The sequence below is a fragment of the Neomonachus schauinslandi genome, chromosome 16 (assembly GCF_002201575.2).
Source record: "Neomonachus schauinslandi chromosome 16, ASM220157v2, whole genome shotgun sequence".
In the NCBI taxonomy this organism is placed as follows: domain Eukaryota; kingdom Metazoa; phylum Chordata; class Mammalia; order Carnivora; family Phocidae; genus Neomonachus; species Neomonachus schauinslandi.
In genome coordinates, this window is record NC_058418.1 from 2503765 (window position 1) to 2525802 (window position 22038).

The 22038-nt window shown below is 44.4% G+C and overlaps 1 protein-coding gene across 1 annotated transcript; it reads right to left on the reverse strand.

The window, feature by feature from the left end:
* Nucleotides 1-398: 398 nt before the first annotated feature.
* On the reverse strand, nucleotides 399-20980 carry NLRP8 (NLR family pyrin domain containing 8). Its single transcript, XM_021682293.1, has 10 exons — nucleotides 20898-20980; nucleotides 20515-20792; nucleotides 19027-19101; nucleotides 15916-17515; nucleotides 12006-12176; nucleotides 9867-10034; nucleotides 7647-7799; nucleotides 5744-5914; nucleotides 3382-3552; nucleotides 399-573 (listed from the first exon to the last, which is right to left on the reverse strand). Exons 1-10 carry the CDS (start codon nucleotides 20978-20980, stop codon nucleotides 399-401), a joined length of 3045 nt encoding a protein of 1014 aa, XP_021537968.1.
* Between the last annotated feature and the right edge of the window lie 1058 nt (nucleotides 20981-22038).

Genomic DNA, 22038 nt, shown 5'->3' on the forward strand with positions numbered 1-22038 from the left:
AGCGTCGTGGTTTCATGCTTCAGAGACACACTTCCTTTCCATCCTCACAAGACCTCCATGGAGAAGCCGCCATCCCACTTCACAGAGGGGGAAACAGAAAGGTAAAGGAACTTGTTCACAGTCATATGGCTGTCAAGTGCTGATCGATCAGTTAAGACCAGCGTGGAAGGTGAAGGATAGAAAGAATTTAAAATCAGACGGGAGAATCCAGGTCAGTTTTCCCATCAGGCACAAGCAGGAGCTGGGGTCTGATCAGCCACATAAAGGCGAGTATAAATCCCCAGGAGACGAGGGAGGGACATTAGCAACATCTGCGCTAGCTTTTTGGGTCCAGAGTCTCCCTCTTTACGAGGAGCTTTGCTTGGGCGCTGTTTCTGCACAGGGAACCCAGCAGAGACTTACAGAACAACCTTCTCTTTCCACTTGCGCTGCTGGAAGGCCTCCCACAGGAGGACTATGCCCCTGCGCCCAATGTCGTTCTTGCTCACGTCCAGGTATCTCAGGCTCTGGTTGTGGAGGAGCATGGAAGCCATAGTCTGGCAGCAGACGGAGGTGAATAGGCACTTTTCCAGCCTGTGGGATGGAAGCAGACAGTAGACAAGTTGCCACGCCCCACATCTGAGAGCTCAGCCCATCCTAACCCTGTAAGTCCTAACTCCGGGAAGCTAGGAGCCACATAACCTCTTTCCGAAATTGCCACCGTGCATCAGCTTTGCTCAACCAAAAAAATATTTACTTAGCACCCCCTGTGTACCAGGCACTGTCCTGGCCATTGTTGATATAACGGTGAGGAAAACAGCATCCCTGGCTTCCTGGAACTCATAACTGATTGGGGCTGGGGGAGGACACACGTCACCAGATATATTTGAAGAGCACCGTTGGTTTTGCTATTCTAGCGTGCAAGGGGTTCTGGTTCCTCTATGAATAGGTCCCTCTGCTTGCCCAGGCTGTGTGAAAAAAGCAGGGGAGATGGTCCCGAAAGGAGCTGCGTCACATAAGTACCACATATCGTAAATTCAGAGCAAGCATAAAAGAGGAAGTGGTGTGTAGGTGAGCGAAAGGTACAGAGAGGGGGTGGTTTTGGGTCCCATTTTTGAGCAGAGTACAACTTCCCTGGGAGCAAGGCTATTATAAGCAATGCAGAACAGACAGGACAGAGGGGCGCTGGGGGTCCCTGTGTCTCCTACATGTGCATCCTTTGCTTTCTTTCCGGTGGCTTGCCTCCCCTGCCCTGTGAACCTCCGCTAGCTGATAAATGACAAGCTGGAAACTGCTGCCCAAGCCAAAACTACAAGGGCATGCATTCAGCTTTGCATTAGTTTATAAAGGTCCCGACCCTGTTTCTGTCAGGGAGGCACTTGCTAAACAGTGCACCAGCTAAAACATCCCTTAACCTTGATCAGAGTCAAGTAAATCATTTCCTTTCAACAGTAGGAGGAGGAGGGGCACCTAGGGGGGCTCAGCTGGTTCAGTTTTTGCCTTCGGCTCAGGTCATGATCCCAGGGTCCTGGGATCGAGTCCCGCATTGGGCTCCCTGCTCAGCGGGGAGCCTGCTTCTCCCTCTGCCTCTGCTTCTCTCTCTCTCATGAATAAATAAGTAAAACCTTTTTAAAAAAACAATAGAAGGAGGAGAGTCATTCTAAAATAATTCTAACTATAAGTAAGACCCACAGGTATGTGAGGATTTTTTTTTTTTAAATGAAGAGAATAAGCAATAGAAACCTGGGTTCTTCTTGGGAAAAATAAAGATATAGATGGCTTTTCTACAAGACTAGAATTCTACAGAATGAAATCTAGGGGATTTTTAGATCAAGAAGTTTGGGATGGGGGCGGTCCATGAATTTTATACTCAGCCAAGTTACTGCTCATCAGTGGAAGTAGATTATAAAAAGTGGTCTCACACAAGAAAGGCTTAGAGAACACTATGTAAATGCTCACCTGGAAATTTATTTCATTCTTGAAAATATATTTCACTCAGTCTAAGAGATAAATCAATGCTTAAAACCTAAGATTAAATTTCTGGAGAAAAAGGATCGTGAGCTGGGGCGCCTGGCTGGCTTAGCCAGGAGAGCATGTGAGTCTTGATCTCAGGGTTGTGAGTTTGAGCCCCACGTCGAGTGTACAGATTACTTAAAATAAAAATTTTTTTTTTAATATTTTTTTTTTTAGAGAGAGCGCACGCATGAGGAGGGGCAGAAGGAGAGGGAGCGAGGACCTCAAGCAGGTACCACACCGAATGCAGAGCCTGACGCGAGGCTCTGTCTCACGACCCTGAGATCATGACGTAAGCCAAAATCAAGAGTCAGGTGCTTAACTGACTGAGCCACCCAGGTGCCCCAAAATAAAAATTAAAAAAAAAATGAGTTATAGTGAACACTGAATTTCCTTAGACTAGCTAATTATCAACAAAAATGAAATCCATTATCAGTACTAATCCTAAGAAATTACAGATGTAACATAAAACAACGATTTTAATGATCTAGTCTTCAAATCCAGATTATACTAATAGAGAACAGAAAATGCGGGCAGAAAAGAGGCAAAACAGTTTCATCCATGGATCACTAGAGAAGAGATGTTTCCAAATCTTTCCCAAACACTTAATGTAACCATGATACGAATTAAAAATAGGATCGCTCTTGTCAAATCGCTGGCTAGTATGCATGTTCGCATAGAGACCATTTAGGAGAAGAAGACAAAAAATTATATGTAAAAAAGAATCCCTAAGTACAAACGTCGATTTCAGAAGACCAGCTATGTCAGGCATCGGTCCACAGCCAACAAAGAAACTTTTACCGAATGGAAGACTATTTCCTAGAACCATGGTCCTGCAAGCGCACCATGCATGGGAGCCACCTGGGCGTGAAGGTTGAGGGGTCTGCGGGCTCACCCCCAGAGTGCCACATGACCCAGCAGCCCCACCTCTGCGTCCCCATCCAAGGAAGTGGAACCAGGATCTCCAAGAGCACCCTCATTCCCTGCGGCATTACCCACAGTAGCTACCACACAGAAACAGCCCCCATGCCCACCAACAGGTGAATGGATACAGAAAATGTGGTATTTACACACGATGGAATATTATCCAGCCATAAGAAAGAAGGAAATCCTGCCATTTGTGACATCACGGATGCACCTGCAGGGCTTTATGCTGAATGAAATAAGCCAGACAGAGAAAGGGAAACCCTGCAATGATTTGCATTTCTAACAACTCCCCAGAGGAAGAAGTTCCCGGTCTGAGGATCCCCTTTCTGAACCCTGCACTGAGGCTGCCCAGTCCTCCAACTAAATGGAGGAAAAACCCCGGAAGTGCAAAAACCCTTTCCCGTATTCTGCTCAGAGAATTTTACAGACCGTTGTTGCAAAAGAGGAGACGGGGTGACTTACTCCAGAATCTGGAGGCCAGACTTGGGTTTCGTGAGGGCCTCAAAGAGCAGGATAACTCCATCATCCTTCAGGTTGTTAAAACCAAGGTCCAGGCTTCTCAAATTTTTGTTTTTATCCAGAGCGGAGGCCAAGTCTTGACAGCAGTCAGAGGTCAGGGCACAGTTTCTCAGCCTGCGAAGAAACGTGTCAAGAAAACCAACCAAAACACCTTTAGATTTTACTCCTTTCCTGCCTTTTTTTTTTTTTTTGCATAACAGCGTTATCAAGATATTCCTAACATAACCAATATCATTCACCCATTTAGATTGTACAAATCAACATCTTTTAGTGTATTTACAGAGGACATTTTCGTCACCCCAAAAAGGAAAACCCTGTACCCTTTTAATTCCCAATTTCTTCCCCCAGCCCACCCCCAACTCGAGCAACCTCTATCTGGTTCTGGATATTAATCCAAAGGAATTGGAATCAGGATCTTGAAAAGATCTTGAAAAAAATATGTCATTTACCATAATATTTTCAAGATTCACCCATATTGTAGCATGTATCAATACATTGTTCCTTTCTATAGTTCAATAATATTCCATCATTTGGATACACCACACATTCTCCATTCATGCATCAGCTTATCAACGCTTGGGTTGTTTCCACTTTTTGGCTATTACAAATAACGCCACTATGAACATATGTGACATTTCGGCGTGAATGTATGTTTTTCTGTTGCATGTGTACCTAGCAGTGGAATTGCTGACTCCTATGTTAGGTCTACATTTAACCTTTTGAGGAGCAGCTAGACTGTTTTCCAAAGCACCTGCACCACTTCCTGCTTGACTTTGGGAAGCTAAAATTTAATGGGTTCAGGGGATATTTTGTGCCCCCTTTTTTCATTTCTGGTTTTATGAGCTAGCAAATTTCTTTATGGTTTAAGACCATCTAAGTTTATTTTCTGTTAATAATAGACAAAAGCACCCTACATTGGTGTTCTGAGTCCCATTTCAACATGTATGGGGGGTCCCCCCCCACTAAGAAACAGGAAAGCCCAGATGGTAATAGTGTCTGAGAAATCCACTCAATTCTGACACTATGTACAGATCATCAGATTGTGCAGGCTAAGGGCTCAGTCCTACGAGACTGCTTCCCTCACCTCCCTCCCCTAAGACACCAGCCGCAAGGCCAGGCTGGGCTTCTATAAAGTGGAGGTTCCAACTCCAACCCAGGATGCCAATCACCAGTCAGGTTCCCATGACCCCCTCCTTGGATTCGGTTCATCTGCTGAAGCAGCTCGCAGAACTCAGGAAACCCATTTACTCATTCGATTACCATTTTGCTATAAAAGGATAGAACTCAGGAACAGCAGATGGGAGAGATGCAATGGGGGAGGCATGGGGAGAGGACACACAGAGCTTCCATGTCCTCTCCAGGTGAGCTGCTCTCCCTGCATCTCCATGTGTTCACCCACCTGGAAGCTCTCAAATCCCATTCTTTGGGGCTTATATGGTAGCTTCGTTACACAGGCATGATTAATTAAATCGTTGGCTTTGGGTGGCTGGTTCCACCTCCAGCCCCTCTCCCCTCCCCAGAGGTCAGGGGGAAGGACTTAAAGTTCTTTTTTTTTTTTAAGATTTATTTATTGGGTGCCTGGGTGGCTCAGTTGGTGAAGCGACTGCCTTCGGCTCAGGTCATGATCCCGGAGTCCCGGGATCGAGTCCCGCATCGGGCTCCCTGCTCGGCAGGGGGTCTGCTTCTCCCTCTGCCCTCTTCCCTCTCGTGCTCTCTGTCTCTCATTCTCTCCCTCTCAAATAAATAAATAAAATCTTTAAAAAAAGAAAAGATTTATTTATTTACTTGACAGAGAGAGACACAGCAGGAGAGGGAACACAAGCAGGGGGAGTGGGAGAGGGAGAACTGGACTCCCCGCCGAGCAGGGAGCCCGACGCGGGGCTCGATCCCAGGACCCTGGGACCACGACCCGAGCCGAAGGCAGACGCTTAACGACTGAGCCACCCAGGCGCCCCAGGACTTAAAGTTCTAACCCTCTAATCACAAGGCTGGTTCTTGGGGCAACAACCCGCCACCCTTGGGTGCTTTCCAAAAGTCACTCGTTAACATAATAATAGACACCTTTATAGTTCTCACCACTTAGGTATTTCCAAGGGTTGGGGAACTCTGTGCCAGAAACAGGGATGAAGACCAAATACACATTTCTTAGCTTATAAATCACAGTATCACACATCCTGACGCTCAAGGGAAATCATTTAAAGAATTTATGATTGAGATCACACGCACACGCACACGCACAGCAGTTTTCTTCAATCGCTCTATTCTACTCCAGGGATCCTCAAGAAGAGGATATTTTGGGACTCACACCAGCCTCTGTAGAGGACACGTACGATGCTGTAGGGCGCTGCAAAGCCTTTTGGCTCCTTCGTCCTTCAAGGCATTTTCTGCCAAGCTCAGATGGGTCAGCATCTCATTAATCTTGAGGGAAGAGGTAAGACTTTTACAGGTAAGCTGTGTGAGGTCACAATTCTCCAATCTGGGGGACAGAAACACACAGATGGGAGGCACCTTAATCCATGTGCATGACCAGATTTTCTTTGTCCCGTACTGGGAGATGAACATTGCCATGTGGGCTTTCCTTTTCGGCGTGAAAGCCTCATCACACGTCTGTTACCACCTCTTAGAGCTTCCAAGTCCTAAAGAAGAGTAGCAGCCTTCCTGTGAGGCTAGGGGAGTGGAGGAGATGGGGGTCAGGAAAATAGTTATAGGGATTAGAAGGACGGGAAAGAGACCACCAACGGCTAAAGAATACGTAACGGATACTGGGGTGGCCCAGAAGAGACAGCCTTTCTTCTTTTTTTTTTTTTTTTTTTTTTATTTGACGCAGAGAGAGAGATAGTGAGAGAGAGAGAGAGAGAGATCACAAGCAGGGGGAGCGGCAGGCAGAGGGAGGGGGAGAAGCAGGCTCCCCGCAGAAGAAGGAGCCCGATGCGGGGCTCGATCCCAGGACTCTGGAATCATGACCTGAGCTGCAGGCAGTGGCGTAACCAACTGAGCCACTCAGGTGCCCCCGAGACAGCCTTTCACAAGCTTAAAAAAATAAATGCTTACTCAAAAAAAAACATATATATAAAATAAATATACATAAATATATATATATTTAAGCATATATATATATGCTTTAAAAAGATTCATTAAAGACAGGAACAGGCATTCGTAGTAGAGAAACCAAGATGAATAGTAAGGTCATGAAAACATTTTCATAGTAATGAAGGAAATATAGGTTAAAACAATGAGATATGATCTCCTGCTTGTCAGACTGGCAAAATCAGTAGGGAGAATACAGACGATAACAATGGCCAGACAGGGACTCGGAGTTATGGGAAGCGGCATCCACCTGCTGGCGGGACTGAAAACTGGTGCAAAGACTCTGGACACAAGCTGGTAAAATGGAAGGTGGATGCTCTCCATGACCCAGAGATCCCACTGCTGGAGTGCTCTTCACAGCGTGTGCGTGCGTGTAAACAGCCCAAACCTCAGGCCGGTAGGACAGATACCTACATTGTTGCATATTCACACAATTGTTATCATTGAGCAGTGACGAGGAATGGACTTCTGAAGCAACTAAGCACAAAAATGTCAGTTGATCAGAAAAAGAACATATAGTAGCTGAGGCCACTTACGTGAAATTCAGAGCAATGCGAAACTGCGTGGTGCTCCATTTAAGAATACACATGTGAGGGGTGCCTGGGTGGCTCAGTCGTTAAGCGTCTGCCTTTGGCTCAGGTCATGATCCCGGGGTCCTGGGATCGAGTCCTGCCTTGGGCTCCCTACTCAGAGGGGAGCCTGTTTCTCCTTCTCCCTCTGTGTTCTCCCTCTCTCTTTCTCACAAATAAATAAAATCTTAAAAAAAAAAAAAAAAAGAATCAGCCCAATCAGCCCAATTCAAGGCAGCTATCGTGAGGGGTAGGGCAGGGATCAATGTAACCCGTGAGGAAGGAAAACAGTACTGGTGAGGTTCTAGGTCATAAGCTGGATGACAGATACATCGGGCTCGTTGTAACTATGTTTTCCAGGGTATTAGGTATAAATGTGTACTTTTTCGTGGACATTCTCGCACGCCTGGACTCTTCATGGACCCATCTATGCAGTTGACTCCAGCACGAGACTTAAGTTGGCACACATTCCTCCATTACTGCTCTTCTCCCAGAATCACGCAATTCACCGAACAAATGAGCAACAGTCATGACAACAACAACAAGACTTACACCAGCTTCTCCAGTTGGGCCCCTGACAGGCAATACGCCCCAAATGTCTCCAGGCGGCTACTTCTTAGCATTAGTGTCTTCAAATGTTTGTCACTTCCAAGATCCCTGGCAAGATCAACCCAACACTTAGGGGTAACCGAGCAGTCTTCCAACCTATGGAGGCCACACAAAAATGCCAAGCCTGAGCTCCTGGGGCAAATGGTACCCATGTAGCCACGTAGATCCCGTCTACTGTCCCACATCCTTGTTCTTCACACAAGAGTGACTCCAGGGGCGATTTCCATCTTCTCCAGCTGGTAAGCTTGCACCAAATTCAGCATCTTAGTCACAGAGTATCAAATAATAGACATTTGGGGCCATAACCAGCTAGCACGGGCTTGCAGCTGGGCTCTATCCATGAACCAGAACTCAATTCAGCCCTTGAAATAAATGCAACTTCTTTTTACATTTATCTGCCCAACAATCTTCAAGACAAAGAACTGAGGTTTCAGTCACATGGGATCACAGCTGCCGTCTTGTCAAGCTAGGTTTCCATCGGAAGTCGACTGTTACCCAACTACTGTGCTGAACCACCTCCAGGTCTGGCCACCTGAGCCTCGGAGGCTCCACTCAGCTCTGACCAGTGTGAAGGACCAGAGCTGCCAGGTGGAAACAAGAGGTTGCCCAAGCTTTGTCAGCACAACGTAACACACGGAAAGGCTGGTGGGGATGCTAAGCACTTGGGTGCTGGGATGTGTTTAATTACTGACTCTGGCGAAAAAAGCCCTGATGTGCAGTGTTGGCCAATGTCTAGTGTGAATGCTCCCACGGTGGCTGATTTACCCATGTGGAGCTGTTAAATGCACAGCAGGAGCACCCCACCGCACAAACGCAACAACCTCAGGAACACACGCTGGGAGTTGGCAAACTATGGCCATGGGCCAAGTCTCCTGGCCACCTGGTTTTGTACAGCCTGTGAACTAAGAACTTACAAAAATTTTTAAATGGTTAAAAAAAAAATCAAAAGAATATTTTGTGACACATGAAAATTAAATGAAGTTCAAATCCCTGTACCCATAATAAATATCAGCAAATTATATAGTGGGATAGAGTTATTAATAAATTGTATAATTCTTAATAAATTATTAATAATTGGTGTTAATAAATGGTATTATTAGCAGATATTCAATAAATTAATAATAATACAGTTTTATTGAAAGACAGCCACACCTGTTCATTTACATATTGGCCGCATAAACTTTAGCCCTATAATGGCAGAGTTGAAAAGTCAAGACAAAGACCGTATGGCCAACAGAGCTGAAAATACTTATCTGGCAGAAAAAGTTTGCTGCACCTTGGCATTGATAATAGTATAGTAAAGAAATTAGGAGGTGATGGGTTTTGATAATCTATTAATTTTTTCTCATATGTTTTTTTTTTTTTTTTTAAGATTTTATTTATTTATTTGAGAGAGACAGAATGAGAGAGAACACATGAGAGGGGGGAGGGTCAGAGGGAGAAGCAGACTCCCTGCCGAGCAGGGAGCCCCATGTGGGACTCGATCCAGGGACTCCAGGATCATGACCTGAGCCGAAGGCAGTCGCTTAACCAACTGAGCCACCCAGGCGCCCCTCATATGGTTTATTTAATTGTAAGTCTGTATGATTTAACTTTTCAATAATGCTGTTCGACAATCAGCTCACAAAACTGCCGTCTTAGCAATCTCCTCTTGTGAGCCAGTTTGAGATAGGTGAAGCTCACCAATTGGGCTCTAGTCTCCCTATCTCAGACACATCTAGGACATGGTCCAATTGTAGAGCATGAAAAGGTGAGAGAATGGTGGTTGCCAAGGCAGGGGTGTGGAAGAAATGGGAGAGAATGTTCTTCTGGTTGTAAGATGCATGAGTTCTGGAGATCTAATGTACAGCTTGGTAGCTGTGGTTGACAATACCGTCGTATATACCTGAAATTTGCCAAGAGAGTGGATCTTAAATGCCCCTCCCCACAAATGGTAACTGTGTGAGGTCGTAGGTGTGTTAATTAGCTTGATGGTGTTGATTATTTCTCAGTGTGTATGTATATCAAATTATCACATTGCCCACCTTAAAAAAAAAAAAAAGCCGAGTAAAACTAACAACGATGAGATCAAAAGAAAGATGACAGGAAGACCGCGCATGTAATCCCACCTCTGAAAGAACAGTCTGGGCGCCAGGGTCTCTCTAGATCCCAGGCTCATCTTACCTCAGACACTGCAGATAGCACTGTGGGCTTTTCAAGGCTGTGCACAGAAACTCCATGGCCTCACATCTCACTTCTGTGCCTTGTATTTCCAAGTATCTCAGATACCGGTTTTCAATCAAAACTTGGATTAAGTCTTCGTTCAACATGGAGGGATGTAGACGTCTAAAGCTGGAGAGGTAAGCAGTGCCTAGTTATAATAAGATCTCATCCGCTCATTAGTTCTTTTCTCAAAAACAGCTTTATTGAGGTATAAACAATATCAATAAATGCATCTATCATATTTTAATGGTTACAACTTGATGAGTTTGGACATATGCATACACCCGGGAAACCATTACCACAATCGAGGTGGCTAATTAGTCCTCCAGCTTTATGGAGATGTGATCAACACATAACAATAAGTTTAAGGTGTAGGACATGTTGATTTGATACATTAATATATTGCAAGATGATTACTGCCTTGGCATTGGGTAACACCTTCATCCCATCACAAAATTATCATTTCTTTTTCTTTTTTGTGATGAGAACACTGAAGATGGACTCCCAGCAACTTTGGAGTATACCATACAGTATTGTTGACTACTGTCACAATGCTGAATATCAGATTCCCAGAACTTATGACCAACATCTGCCCATTTGCTAATCACTTCTAGATTTAATTCGTCTATAAATATGTGAGGGCCTTTCTGTGAGGTCTGAACTGAGTTCTCAGCTCAGCGTGGCCTCCCTGTTTGGGTGACCTTATGTAGATCACTTACCTTCCAAACTTCAGTTTCGGGTCCACAAGAGAGAGTGCATGATGCCTTCTTCTTAAGATGGGTGTGGGAATTAATATACACGACACCTGTAATTGGCTCTGCAGAGTGCTTGATGTATAGCAGTTACTCAATACATGGGAGCTAATAATAGTCATCATAATAATAGGAGAGAAAATTGGTCAGACACTGGCTAGGGGCCACATGCTGTCTGGTGGGTTATTTCAAGGCATTTTGATGAGTTATTGGGTTTCTGGATCTTAAAAACCAGAGAACGAGAGCATGATATAGTGGCTAGGAGAACAGACTCTGGAGCCAAGATGTGCATGAGAGACTCTTGACTCCAGGAAACAAAGTGAGGTTGCTGGAGGGGAGGTGGGTGGGGGGAGGTGGTAACTGGGTGATGGGCATTAAGGAGGGCGCATGATGTGATGAGCACTGGGTGTTATACACAACTAATGAGTCACTGAACGTTACATCAAAAACTAATGTATCATATATTGGTTAATTGAATTTAAATCAAAATTTAAAAATCTGTATTTTAAGTATGTATTAACTGTATCACCTTGCGCCCCAGTTTGTTTATCTGTGAAATGGGGAAACCTACTCCATTTGTATGTCCTTTTTGGAAAAATGATCTCACTCATATGTGGAATCTAAAAATGCAAACAGGGGCGCCTGGGTGGCTCAGTTGGTTAAGCGACTGCCTTCAGCTCAGGTCATGATCCTGGAGTCCCTGGATCGAGTCCCGCATCGGGCTCCCTGCTCGGCAGGGAGCCTGCTTCTCCCTCTGACCCTCCCCCCTCTCATGTGCTCTCTCTCTCTCTCTCATTCTCTCTCTCAAATAAATAAATAAATAAAATCTTAAAAATAAAAAAAAATAATAAATAAAAAATAAAAAAGCAAACAAACCCAAAACTCAGAAAAAGAGATCAGTTTTTTGTTGGTGTCAGAGGCAGGAGGTGGAGGAATTGGGTGAGAGTGGTCAAAAGAGACAAGCTTCCATGTAAAAGATGCAAAAGTACTGGGAATGTGATGTACAGCCCGAGGACTGCAGTTAACATGGCTGGGTGGTATATTTGAAAGTTGCCAAGAGAGTAGATCCTTCTCATCATGAGGAATAAAAACATTTGGTTGCTCTAGGAGGTGATGAATATTAACTTACTGAAGTGATCGTTCTGCAATATATGCATGTCAAGTCATTATGCGGCATACCTACACAGGGCTGTTTGTCCATTCTATCTCAATAAGACTAGAAGGGGAAAAACAATACACATGGATGCTTTCTGCAAGTCTATATGAGTAGAGAAGGGGTAGAAAAACGGGATGGGAAACAGACTCTTTCCAAGGAATTCCTTCTAAGCAGGGTCTGTTTTATACGCACATTAGTTTTTGCAGTTTACACCCAGGATGTCTCAGAGCCGTAGAAAGAACCTTCACTGACTCAGTCTCCATAGAAGTGTTTGTCACAGTCAGGACTTCCAAATTCTCATGTGTCCTAAACACGGAGCAGAAGTCTTGCCACCAGAGAAAACACTGGTCACTGCTTTCTGGTCTATGTGCAAGAGAGAAAAGAGAACATGGCTCATCGTCAGAGGTTAAACTTGAGAAAACCTACTTGTAAACCCAGGGCTGATGTTTCCGACCCTGGTTGTGATCACAGACCCTTTATGACTCCAGCAAGGCTCTCTAAACAAAAAAAAAAAAAAAAATGCCCAGGAATACCATTGCAAGACTTCTCACTTTATTCCAGGAAAACTTGTGACCTTAAATAAGGATACCTAGATTTTCCTATGACGTAGGAAGAGAGTTGTTGTTCTAATCACTTAGGATTTATATGGGGCAGAAATTGAATTATATCTGTATCCTATATTCTTACTCTTTGTTTAGAAAATTATTAAAAAGAAAAAAAACTAGGAACAGAATAAGGGAAAAATTAATTTCTTTTGGCATGGTGAGTACAGGAAAGGAAAATCCACAGCCAGACCAATATGGGATATAACTGGACTCTGGAAGGACCTGCTAAATATTTCCCTTCATTTTTCACTGTGCAATCTTTTCAGAGAGGCTGGCCAAGAGATACTGTGAGGATTTTTGTTTCATGCTGTTTGTATTATAGTTGTAAATAACTGAAAAGCAAATGAAGGGGGGACTGGTTTAATAATCTCCAATACAGGGACGCCTGGGTGGCTCAGTCGTTAAGCGTCTGCCTTCGGCTCAGGTCGTGATCCCAGGGTCCTGGGATCGAGCCCCGCATCGGGCTCCCTGCTCAGCGGGGAGCCTGCTTCTCCCTCTCCCACTCCCCCTGCTTGTGTTCCCTCTCTCGCTGTGTCTCTCTCTGTCAAATAAATAAAAATCTTAAAAAAAAAAAAATAATAATCTCCAATACACCTAGAAGACTTGAGTACACCTCAATGGAGAAGGTGTACACAGACATTAAAATATTTCTAAGACATATTAGATGAAAAAAGAAAATTTCAGAATTCTTCTTACACTAGCATGCCATTTTTGTTTAAGATGAAATCCCATAAAATAAAACCATGTGTTTTTCACACCCATTTTAAATGCAAACACATAAAAATAATACTAACTCCATGTATGGAAGTGGGGGAAATGGATACAGGTGGTCAAAGGGTACAAACCTCCAGTTATAAGATGAATAGGTTCTGCATGAGAGACGATGGACTCTGAAAAACAAACTGAGGGTTCTAGAGGGGAGGGGGGTGGCAGGATGGGTTAGCCTGGTGGTGGGTATTGAGGAGGGCACGTTCTGCATGGAGCACTGGGTGTTATGCACAAACGATGCATCATGGAACACTTCATCTAAAACCAATGATGTAATGTATGGGGATTAACATAAGAATAAAAAAAATGAATAGGTTCTGGGGACGTACTGTCCAGCTGGATGACTATCAATGACAATACCATATTGTATATTGGAAAGTAATTTGAGAGTAAAAGTTCTCATCTCACACACACACACACACACACACACAAACTGTAGGTGAGGTGATGGATATATAGGTGACCTTATCATGGTAATCCATTTGCCGTGTGTACATATTCTCTACCCTGTATACCTTGAACATACACAAGGTTACATGTCAATTATAGCTCCAAAAAGCGGGGATAAATAGACCAGCTCCCTTCCAGAACTGTCCCAAAAGTTATCAACAGACTGACCAACACAAAGGAAATTTCTCACCTTTTAAGAGTTCTGCTAGTGTTAGGTTTTAAGATTATTCAGACTTATATCAAGACATTATGGTTAGACTTTTGAGGTCTTTGCTGGGAAGACCAATGTGCAAAACTGAGCTGTTTGGAGTTGCTCACGAGTTGGAAGTAGACATAAGAGAGGCTTTCCCATGCAGTCATTCCACCCACGAGATACTAAGGTTCCCTGGAGAGCAATTTGGAGCCATCTGTGATATAACGTTAGAGAGGCGATGTGTGCACCCTGTGATTGGGCAATTCCTTTTCTAACAATATGCCCTAGCACAGGGGTCGGCAAATTTCTTCTGTAAGTGGTCGGCTAGCAAATATATTCAGCTTTCATAAACCAAAAAATTGGGGGAAACCTCCCAACTCTGCCATAGCAGTGTGGTGGCACTTGGGACATATGTCATAGGCAAGCATGGCTGCAATCCGACCAAAGTTTATTTACAAAAACCAACAGTAAACTGGGTTTGGCTCCCAGGCCGTAATTTGCTTACCTCTGCCCTGGAGAAACTCACATGTGCCAGAGGAAGATAGGGCATTGTTTGACGTGCCAACACACGGAGGAGAACCTAGATGTCCCCTAACTTCAGAAGGTCCATTTTATTTATCTAGCCATATATTAGACTAATGTAGGATATTTAAAATGAACCTGACAACAACCCAGCAACACGTTTAAGATTTATGCTGGCTCTCATGGAAGAAAAATGTGTCTGGAAGAGATTGTGGCTCCTTTACACAGAGCAACTAAGGAATGAGGGGCGCACTCTAATTTTGCATCAAAAAGGGTTGGGCTCCCTCCCATGACTCCAATCCCAGGGGTCAGTCTAGTTTTCTGGCTCTTCACCATAGCCACCAGAGGTCTGATTTCAGTTTAAGTCTTAGCTTCAACCAGCTGTGTGACCTTGGACAAGTTATGACTCTATCTGACCTCCATTGCTTCATGGTGTCCAATGGTGACGTTAAAGGAATAATTCACATAAAGTAAAAATACCTGGCACCATGTCTGGTACAGGGCAAAGTATGAAAACTGTATGAGAAAATGAGTGGTCAGTCTGTCACTTCTTAAGAAAAATAAATCCGCTATATTTAAGTATAGATCTTCCAAGAGAGTATTTCAGTTGAGTGGTGGGAATAAGAATCACATTAGTAATTATAGCTTGTATTTATTGGTAGGAACTAAAGGCTGAGACAGGTTTGGTGTATCATGCCTATTATCTCATTTAATCTTCATAAAAACCTTGTGGGGTATGTACTATTTTTTTAAATCATTTTAAAAAAATCATTTCCTCATGAAGAAACAGACCCAAAAAAGTTAGGTAAACTTGTCCAAAGACACACAGTTTGTTGGTCTCTGGAGGAGATGGAGAACTCAAGCTCTTGCCCAGGAAGCCAGAACACCCACTTCACCTCACAGTGGGGAGTAGGGAAGAAACAGTGAATAGAAGTGGTGTTTTCAAGGTGTTTGGTAGGAAACCAAGGAGGGAGATGTGATAGTCCCCTGATGAGGACACGTAGTTTTCAGTTCTTTTTTCCCTAATGAAAGATGGAAGTGATGTTTTTACACTGAAAGGAAATCTCCCTTGGAGCTGCACTGCCCAATATGGTGGCCACTAGTGACACGTGACTATTCAAATTTAAATTAATTAAGGTTAAATGAAATTTAAAATGTAGTGCCTCTGTCACACTAGCCATATTCCAAGTGCTCAGTAGTCACGCATAGCTAGTGGATTTCCACCGTCAGAGAAAGACTCATTGAACAGCACTTCCCTAGAGGCTAACAACGAGCTGGTGGTATACAGAAGTGGGGCTGACAGGTGAAGCAAGGCCCCCACATATAAGGGAGGGGAGGGCATGCAGACTAGAGATAGGGAAGGTAAACAAATCATCTGGCTTTTCCAGGATTCTCCTAGTTTTAGCATGGAAATCTGCATCCTAGGAGCACCTCCTGTTTTAGAACTGAAAGTCCCGTGTGTGAGGGACCGCCTCAGGACAGCTGGTTACCCTGGATGCCTGGGGGATGGTAGGCGAGGTCCCTGAGAAGCACAGGTTGCCAAAGGAAAGATAAGAGCACTCACTCAGTGTAAAGGACGGGATCCGGGTTGAGTGCGCACACTTGGGTGATGGTCAGGGTAATAGTCAGTTCTAGATCCCGCAAACGTTGACAGTGCTTAAGACAAAAAGCAGACACTTGCATGTCTTTCTTCTTGTTGATGATCAAAGCAGCTTTCTGACAATCACTTAGGATCTGACTTACAAATGCCTCCTCCTGGATTTCATGCAGACAGTAGAATAGCTGTGGGACGCCATGGTGCAGGGTTGGTGGGTTACATTCATATGGCAGGGCTGCCACTTTCAGCAATTTCTTCTTATTACCCAGGGACAGCTTGCATCCAAATGACTTCCCTGCAGCTGAAGCGCACGTTTCATTTAAAAGACCAAATAAGAAAAGCCCCATCTGAGCAAGATAGTTTTTTTTTCTTCCTGGATATGTTATCAGGCGTATGATCTGAACACGGTCCAACACCCGGAAATTTCTGAGTCTTTGTGGGAAGCACAGAACATACAACAAGGCAGCAAAAAACTCCTGGAAGCTTATGACAGCAAAAGCATAACGGTCTCTGTCACCTGCCACCCTTTGAAAAATATTCACACGGAGAAAAGTAGCAACAGCGGTCTTATCCAGCTTGGCTTGCTCAAGGTCTTTCGTGTCAAATACCCATTGCATGTTCCACATACCTTCTGCAGCCAAGTAACACAGACCTGCCAGTTGCTTCTGATGAGTGTTACTGGGAAGTCTTCCAGGTTTGGTTGGAAATAAGCTAGACAGATATTGGACGAATACAGCTGTGGCATTTGGATATGACTGTGCAAGGTCTGCTCCTCTCTCCATCTGCTGCCTCAGACAAGAACACACCATCCAGCAAACTGCAGGGACCTGACACATGGAGAAGAGAATTGTGTTTCCCATGACAAAACTCAAGGCTTCATCAGCATCCCTCTTGTTTCTGAAATATGTTCTGAAATACTTGGCTCTTTCCGTCATGCTAAACCCTGTAAGTGTTATAAAAGAGGGATGTTTTAGGAAGGGCTTAAGTTTCCTCCCAGACGTGAACCTCAGGGTGATCAGTAAGGTGGCTTCAGGGAGCATTTTTTTGCTCAGCAAACTGGTCAGGAGGACAGACCCAGGCAATTTCTGGCTCCAGTCATCACTCAGGTCAGCTGGTCTATCCATGAGGGTCAGTGATACTTCCTCAAAGCCATCAAAGAGGAGCAGAAGCTGGTCTGGTTTGGACATAATCTTGGACATGAGAGACCGTGCCCCGGGCCACTTATGGGCAATCAGCTCGGAGAAGCTCTGCTCGTCCACCTGGGCCATTTCCGTGCAATGGAAGTAGAAAGCACACCAGAACTTGTGGGGGTAGAACTTGTTTTCTGCCCACTCCACCATCACCTTTTTGGCCAAGCTTGTTTTTCCAACCCCAGCGACTCCCTGTAGGACCACAGTCTTGGGCTGTCTACCTTGAGGTCTTTGGGGAAGAAAAATGCATGGTAAGAACCTCTCGTGTCTCTCTATGTCTTGGTAGAAGAAGTCTACGTGGTTCCCAAACCAAGTGGTCACGCTACGTATCATGGAATACTCATCCGTAATGTGCAGTTTGTACTCTTGTATTTTATCTAGATGAGCAAGGTGGGAAAAATACAGGGTACAGTGTCAGAGTTATTTAAGAACCGATTGAACGAAAAGAAAACTAGCCTTGACATCTACATCAAGTCCCATGACACACCCGCACGCATCATGCTCTTTTCCTGACAACACTGCACCAATGAAGAAGCTGTGAGTAATCAGAAAAGTCAGCCTGAAGTGCCTTAAACAGAGAAGGACCGCTTTTTACTTAATAAATTTGGGGAGGGGTGTGTAAAGCTGTTGAAATTGACTCGGTGGTTCTGCAGCATCAGGGCCAAGTCACACCGCATTGCTGTAAGTACATCCTTTATACTTCTTGCCTCATGATTAAGAGATTACTGTTGCAGTTATGTTATCGTTATGTCCTAAGTTATATTCGAAGCAGAAATAGTGGGGAGGAGGGGCATGTTCACAGCTCATGTGTACTTCCATCGGTACAAACTGAAGCACTCAGGAGACTTCTACTTCTATCTCGTGGCCTAGCGCCATCAGATGGTTAACCCCAACTTTAAGGAAGCCCAGAGAAAAAAGTATTTCCCTTAGGGCTGGGTCCATTTTATCCCTAAATAAATTATATTCTGTCAACACATGGGATATGGGGTAGGGAGTTAACAGGATCTGTCACAGCCTTTATCTCAACCTGTGATTCTCTCTCCCCTCCCCTCAACAGGAAACTTTACAAATTAGACATGATGTCTGATTCCAACTTCATTCCCTCCACCTCCAGGTGATCGAGAGGAGGAAGCTTACTACAAGTTCAAGATCTATTTACTTACTAGCTTTAGGAGGATAAGCAAGTCACAGAATCTCTAAGCCTCCAGCCTGCCATCTCCAAAATAAAGTAGAGTTTACAACTCTGGCTCAGACTGTGGTGTCAGAACCATCAGCCCTCCAGTGTTTGTTGAATGGGTGAAATCTAACTGTGCTAAGGCTGGAACTGGGGATCCCACACCCCACTTACTGTGTGCTTTCATAATAGATTAGAGTGTTGCCCTTGGGCCCTCAGCTCCTTTTGACCTCATCTCTTCACACAAGTACGTGGGCCAGTCTCAACCAACCAGAGCTCTTCATCATTTCATTCATTGTTGAGCTCGTGAGCTCAGTTCATTCAGCTCAGTCAGTTCTAGGATGAGTGCTGGAGCAATGAGAAAATACTGCTCTTTCTGCTGATGGTGCTAAACAGATACAATGTAAGGTAGCTGGTGGCCAAGATGGCCACTGCGGTAGGAGAAACCACTCAAGGCTGAGTCCCACGGAGAAGAGGGAGCTAGGAGAAGGACAGAAGTGATGCCTCACTGACATCACTCAATGCCTCCAGCTGGGCTGGTGGCTGGACTTCTGAGTTAGGTATGTCTACAATTACTCTTTTTTCTTAAAATTCTGATTCATAGAAGAGACGCTGACATACTAATTTACAATCTGCCTTGCCTCAGGAACCGAGCTCCTTACCCCAACCCACAGTCCGTTTTCTTCCAGGCTTTGTCACAATGCCAGGACATACCAGATTCTCCTTCCTCCAAATTCACTGGCATTTCTCTTGGGTTCGAGTCCTCTGGCTCCAGGTTGGGTAGAATGTCTGGAATAGACAGGAAAGGAGATTGTTGCACTGGAATGATTGACAGGACAGGGAAAGCCACATGGAAGGAATGGGCCCTTTCAGGATAGGAGCAACCACACCATCCGAGGGTCCCATTCTTTCACCACCTTAGTCCAGGGAGAAGAACATTGCCTAGACTCCACATGATGTTAGGAAGTGAGAAAATGGTGTTGTTTTAGGATGTACTGATGAAATACTCAGTAACATAAATTGATAGCTCAGTCAAACACAGAGGGAGCAATATACACAAACACACATGCATATGTATATGTAAAATATATGCAGACTTTAAAATCTATGCATGTGCACATATATATGTATGTGTATATATCTACATATTTATATGTATGTATATGAAAATAATCATGTGTATACACACACAAACACATACATATAGAGTTATTGATTCTTCTTATTCATGCTATTTATGTTCTATAAAATTACTGTGAATATTCAATTAGCCCCATGAATATAGGGTTAGGTTCCTGTAGCCTCTGCTTACATTTTTGACTCTTCAATACATAACCATGGTCTACGTGGTTTTTTTTGTTTAAAGAAATCTTATTCAATATATATTATTGATTCATGAACACTGAACTCACAGTCAACAGCACTATAACTCATGCCTGAATGAAGCTTACCCAACACATATATTTTCTCTGTGCTTGTGATGCTAAACAGCCCTTCACCACTATGCTTGGGGAGGGGGCAGGTTAAACAGCAACATCACCAACAAGATACACAAAAACATAAAGAAGTAGCACCAAATAGACTGTGGAAAGGATGCTTGTTTACAGGATGAGTGCACAGGTAAGAAGGCAGAGCACTGCTTTATTCAACTGCAGCTGGGAACATCTGTGTCCAATTTTTCTCCACCTTACATGTCTGTAAATGACTATGAAAGTGTCACAATTACTGATTCTGGAGTTACAAATAAATTTTAGTGAATACACAGATTCACAAACATGGAATCCATAAATAATGAAGATAGAGTATATATAGATACCAGATAAGCAATATCTGGTTAAATTTTTTAAAACTATGCTAACATAATGGTCTTTGGCTTTTGGGGTCAGAGTCATCAGCATACTCCACTATTTGCCTTCTTGTTCAGGTGGCCAATATGGGTAGCCAGTAAAATATTTAGTTCTTTAACACTCAAATCCATTCCCATTTTTAAAAAATATTTTATTTATTTATTTGCTAGAGAGAGTACAAGCAGGAGGAGTGGCAGGCAGAGGGAGAAGCAGGTTCCTTGCTGAGCAAGGAGCCCGAGGTGGGACTTGATCCCAGGACCCTGGGATCATGACCCGAGCTGAAGGCAGCTGTTTAACCAACTGAGCCACTCAGGTGTCCCCTCATCCCCATTTTGTATACCAGATTATTACTCACCATTTAGCTCCATTTGTACCCGAAGACAGAGTTCTGTCTGGTTCATTTTGGCAAAGATGTCATGAGTCACATCCCAAGCTAGTCGTCCAGGGAAGAACTCCACCAAGAGATGAACCACCTCTCCCCAACTGGCTGTCTTCACCCGGTCCCAGGTGATCTGGACAGAGCCAGGCCTGGGGTTCTCATCCACTAAAAGCTGCTTGAATGTTTGTAGCTCCTCCTTGCTTAAATAGACCATGTACAGCATGACCCCATTTTCAAAAGGGGAGTTGGAGGAGGCAGAGGACATCAAGGATGAGATTAAATAACAAGGAGAAGAAGAAGAGCTAGAAGAGCAAGAGGAAGAACAGGAGGAAGAGCAAGAGGAAGAGCTGGAGGAAGAACAAGAGGAAGAGCTGGAGGAAGAACAAGAAGAGCGGGAGGAAGAGCAGGAAAAAGGGCCAGACTTGAGATTCACATCACTCATCTTCACTCAAGACCTAGAACCTTAGTGCCAGTGATAAAGACAACCGATTGGAAGAGAGAACAGACCAGACCTGTGGAGACATGAAAATATAAGAAAATGAAAACCCACCCAAGAGGACAGATTTATCTAATCCATATTTGGTAGAGCATACCATGTACCAGATACTCTCTTTAGCTCCTTCTCCGCAAGGTTCTTTCTCTTATGGAAAAACCTAGGGGCTTGTCCAGTATTTGGGCTTAGTGTTTGGACTCAAATCCACTTTGTAGTTTTTATTTTTATTTTATTTTATTATTTTATTCTTGATGCCATGTATTAGCAAGGTAGCTGGCCAAAGCACAGCACCTCTCTGTGCCTCTTTTCTGATCTTTGATCCTGGGACCAGAGCATACCTATTGATGAGGGTGTGAGGATTCTCAAAGAGACAAATCTACAGGTACATTCAGAGCTGTGCCTGGCACATCATAGCTAACAATTATTTGGGGCTTACGTCTATGCCACGGTTATTTTAAAGACTCAATGGGAGGGCGGAGCAAGATGGCGGAGGGGTAGGAGACCTAAATTTCGTCTGGTCCCAGGAATTCAGCTGGGTAGGGATCAAACCATTCTGAACACCTACGAACTCAACAGGAGATCGAAGAAAAGAATAGCAACAACTCTCTGAACAGAAAAGCGACCACTTTCTGGAAGGTAGGACGTGCGGAGAAGTGAATCCGAGGCGATATTCGGGAGGCTAGACGGCGGGGGAGGGGCCTCCGGCGGCCGCTTCTGGCAAGTGACAGAGCCGCGGAGCACAAAATCGGAACTTTTAAAAGTCTGCTCCGCCGAGGGACGTCACTCTGGTGGCTAAGCGGGGGGTGGAACCCTCCGGGACAGTGTGGTCTCAGGACCCTCGGGGTCACAGAAAGACCAGGGGTGCCTGAGTGTGGCAGAGCTCCCAGGTAACGGAGCAGGGAAGCCGGCTGCAGAGGCGGAGCCCAGGCGCGGGCTCTCAGCTCGGGGTGGCCATCAACCGTGATCCGCGGCACAGTCGGGCCCCTGCTCCTCCAGCAGGGACCCAA